This window comes from Zea mays, chromosome 10 (genome assembly GCF_902167145.1).
Source record: "Zea mays cultivar B73 chromosome 10, Zm-B73-REFERENCE-NAM-5.0, whole genome shotgun sequence".
In the NCBI taxonomy this organism is placed as follows: domain Eukaryota; kingdom Viridiplantae; phylum Streptophyta; class Magnoliopsida; order Poales; family Poaceae; genus Zea; species Zea mays.
In genome coordinates this window covers 115,715,972-115,720,088 of record NC_050105.1, presented here as the reverse complement: position 1 = coordinate 115,720,088, position 4,117 = coordinate 115,715,972, and the positions used below count along the sequence as shown (strand labels likewise).

The window sequence follows — 4,117 nt, the reverse complement described above, 5'->3', positions numbered from 1 at the left end:
AGGACTACGACGACGATGATGGTGATGATGACATTGATGACAATGATTTCGACGATGACGACGACGACGATGACAACGATGATGATTATATGATGATGATGATGATGATGAGGGGTGTATGGCGATGATGACGACGACAATGATGATGACTGAAAGGGAAATGTGTTATACACCATTGCTAAGTTGGCTTTGGTGATCAATGATCAGCACAACCCTGAGTGCTAACTATTTTGCTGAGTGTGCACTTGCATGTTCATTAGTGTCAATTTGTGGAGATTAACTCAACTTGTAGCTTCAGCAAAGGCAAAGTAGGGCAAAACTTGGATGAGTTGAGGTATGACTAGTTCACAAATTTGGATAAGTTCTAACTATCCTTAAGAATGTTTTTGAGCACCTTAGAAGCTTTGGATTGAGAGATTTCAGAAAAGGTGCATTTGGAGCTGAGTTTGAGCCTAGAACAGGAATTTGAGTTGGAGACAAGAAAAAGGTGAGAATTTATGACTTAGACCGGTTGTACATGCTCTAAATAAGTTTGTCTAAGCCATAAGAAGGTTCTAAAGATTAGTCAAATTGATTCGAAGAAGATATGGAGAAAAGTGTCAAACTTCAGCTATTCTAGGGCACACCAAACCAGTCCGGTGGCGCACCAGACCTTATTCCCAGAGGCGTCTGCATGAGGCTTGAGTAGCCTAGTGCACCGGACCAATTCGGTGGTGCACCGATCCACTTTACTAGAGAACGCTGCAGGAGCGCAGATGAGGCCCGGCGCATTGGTGGTACGCCAGACCTCTTTTCCAAAGAGGTCTACAAATGAAGCCCGAAGCACTTTGGCATGTTGGACCAGTTATATTTATTAATAGACTATATTTATATACACTCTATTGTACAATAGTGTCTCTTAGTTATCTCTTGTGTTTGGAGAACCGTTTTGGTGTCTCTCCATTATACATGCCCTAAGAAAGACAGCCGCTAGCTGCCCATTAACGGAGGTAACACCTATTATGCGTGCCTCCAGTAATACATGATCAGCATCTTGCAAAATTATTTATGTAGTAAATGATTGAACTACCTATACTTGTATAAATTAATAGTTAAATATCTCTGCATCGCTACGATTTCTATATGTTGCATAGGTAGACCTTGTTTAAATAGGGTAGTTGTTCAAATTCCAAACCTTTACAATAAGCATCTGAAAGTTTTGAGTGGCTTACAAGGACGATAGCGTCGAGGGTTCTGCTCGTGTCCTCGTGACTTTAGGCACCGTATGCGTGACGAGTGATGGCGCTATGACGGGTGTCTGCGTTGACACCCCTCCTCTCCTCAATCAAACAACTACAATCTCAAATCAAACCTAACTAATCCCAAATTTACCAAATCGAAAACTCATGTATCTCAATCGATGGCCCGATAGCTCTTCTGTGCTCTCACACCTAGTAGTCCTATTTGCATGGACCATCATATTGATTGAGCTGCTTCCTGCCTGTACGAACATATCACTGGTGTACAGGTATACATGTTCAACTAGGCTGATCTGTTGGGCGGCTCATGGCCCAGTATAGTTTAGCTCGACTCCGTGCCATGTTTATGCCTTATGTGCGACATGAAGGCTAGGCCCGATATAGACCGGTTTTGTTTGTTTTCTATTTTTCCATATAAATATCTATATTATAAATATCTATATTATGATTGGTATAGAATATAAAATATAAAAAATATGTGATTAGGCCCCACAACCGATTTTTTTTCATACAAGGAGTAAATCATACTTTTGTTTCTATACACTCTCCCTACCCTTCTTTTTGATGAGCGCATGACGCATGATTAACTTGCTGAGTTCTCGTCATTTGCATATATCCACACATGCCACCGTACCAACAAGGATAATCTTTGCTGCCTTCCAACGAGGCAACGAGCCAACGATCACTGTCTGTCTGTCTCGCAAGTCGTAATTGTGAACTCACTAAAAAAGCATCACTTAATCAGTCTCATATGCACGACGGCCGAGCTAGCGTCGTCGCTGGCTGGCTTCGATGTAGAGGTGAAGCAACCATTCGAACTCAGGCAAGAAAACGAATCGACCGTCAGCGTTTAAACAACACTAGACGTACTCTTGCTCCTCCGCGCGCCACGCCCTTGGCGCACCACGTCTACCCGTCCCCGTCATCGGCCACTGTCGCGCCGCCAGCCCGCGCGCCAACACGCACGCTCGCGCCGCCTATAAATCCTTGCACCGATCCTCCCGTCCCGGGAGCAATATAACTAACTGCACACACGCACAAGTCAAACTTGCAGCTGAGGAATCGATCGCATCGGTATCTTGACGTGTTCGTTGCCCGATTCTAGCTACTAGTCCCCGCTGGCTCTTTGAGCGATCGTCGTAGCTAGCCGCCCGCCGTCGATCGATGGGTGCACCGGCGCCGTCCGTCGCCGTGGTCGCCGCGGTGGTGGTTTGCCTGTGCGGCGCCTTTGCGCGCGCGCAGGACATGGACAACGAGTGGGCGCGGCCGCCGTACCGCGGCTTCTTCGGCGGCCCCGGGTCGCTGCTGCCGCAGTCGGACGTGGACCTGCTGGAGTTCCCGCTGAACCTGGAGTACCTGGAGACGGAGTTCTTCTGCTGGGCCGCTCTGGGGTACGGCCTCGACGCCATCGACGCCAACCTCACCGGCGGCGGGCCGCCCTCCATCGGCGGCCAGTCCGCCTCCCTCACCCCGTTCATCCGCGACGTCGCCACCCAGTTCTGCTACCAAGAAGTCGGGCACCTCAGGTAATAATAACTCGAACACATAGCTGGACACTACAAATTATCAATAATGTGACCCGGCCGGCGCCGGCGTGCTTGCTTGCAGGGCAATCAAGCAGACGGTGAGGGGCTTCCCGCGGCCGTTGCTGGACATCAGCGCGGCCAACTTCGGCAAGATCATCGAGCAGGCGCTGAACGCGACGCTGGACCCGCCCTTCAACCCCTACGAGAACAGCGTCAACTTCCTCGTCGCCTCCTACATCATCCCCTACGTCGGCCTCACCGGCTACGTCGGCGCCAACCCCAGGCTCTTCACCCCTCAGGCCAGAAAGGTAGTTGAAGTGCATACGCGCGTGCATCGCATGAACACTCTACTCGCCACCACCTAGCCATCGGCCAACGCACGGAACGGCATGTGCGTGCGTCATGCGTACAAGTCATGTCCTGTGCATGTCCCCGGCTGACGTGCTGTTGTGTTGCCTAATGATATGTATATGTGCGTGCGCAGCTGCTGGCGGGGCTGCTGGCGGTGGAGTCAGCGCAGGACGCGGTGATCCGGACGCTGCTGTACGAGCGCGGGATGGCGCGTGTGGCGGGCTACGCCGTCGGGGTGGCGGAGGTCACGGCGCACATCTCGGACCTCAGGAACTCGCTGGGGAGGAGGGGCGTCAAGGACGAGGGCCTGGTGGTGGCGGCCGAGCTGGGGCCCGAGGGGCTCACCGTGGGGAACGTCATCGCCGGTGACCATCTTTCGCTCGCCTACGACCGCACGCCCGAGGAGATCCTCGGCATCGTCTACGGCACCGGCAACCCCGCTCAGCACGGCGGGTTCTTTCCCCAGGGCGCCGACGGCCGCATCGCCAGGGGGCTCCTCGCGTAGCGCATGGGCGTGTAGCGACCGTGCGCTGACCAGCACGGGGGTAAAGTTGTCCCAGCTGCACGGCACAGGCTGTAGACTAGTACTAGTACTTTACGTGTTTGTATGTTGGCGACTTTGACGCATGTAGTTGTGGTGAGTGTGTAAACTGGATGATATAAATGAATGTTGGTGGAAATAAAGCACTAAATAAAGAGTTGATGCACTGTAAGCAAAGGTACACTAGTACAAAAGAGCTCTATGACTATGGTGAGATCTAATTTATACAAGCGGTTTTGTTATGGAACGTAAGTGAAAATAAAATGGCCGGTGCAACTTAAGAATTGTGAGTGGAAACACTTTTGCAACCGTCAGTGCAAATCATGCATTTCCACTAGTGGTTTTCTTAAGAAAACTGACAGTATAAATTATATTTGTACTGGCGGTTTTCTTAAGGAATCGCTAGTATAAATCATTTGAAATTGATTTTTTGAGTTTTTCAAATGACCTCGTATAAAAAA

At 50.3% G+C, this 4,117-nt stretch overlaps 1 protein-coding gene across 1 annotated transcript; it reads left to right on the top strand.

The window, feature by feature from the left end:
- Positions 1-2,246: 2,246 nt before the first annotated feature.
- On the top strand, positions 2,247-3,833 carry LOC103641612 (desiccation-related protein PCC13-62). Its single transcript, XM_008664955.2, has 3 exons — positions 2,247-2,764; positions 2,847-3,072; positions 3,249-3,833. Exons 1-3 carry the CDS (start codon positions 2,403-2,405, stop codon positions 3,618-3,620), a joined length of 960 nt encoding a protein of 319 aa, XP_008663177.1. The 5' UTR covers positions 2,247-2,402; the 3' UTR covers positions 3,621-3,833.
- Positions 3,834-4,117: the final 284 nt, after the last annotated feature.

Bases quoted from the DNA above. Each gene is read 5' to 3' on its own strand.
- LOC103641612 (XM_008664955.2), top strand. From the start codon at position 2,403: ATGGGTGCACCGGCGCCGTCCGTCGCCGTGGTCGCCGCGGTGGTGGTT. The intron at 2,765-2,846 runs GTAATAATAACT...GCTTGCTTGCAG, and splicing joins CAAGAAGTCGGGCACCTCAG to GGCAATCAAGCAGACGGTGA. The intron at 3,073-3,248 runs GTAGTTGAAGTG...GTGCGTGCGCAG, and splicing joins TCACCCCTCAGGCCAGAAAG to CTGCTGGCGGGGCTGCTGGC.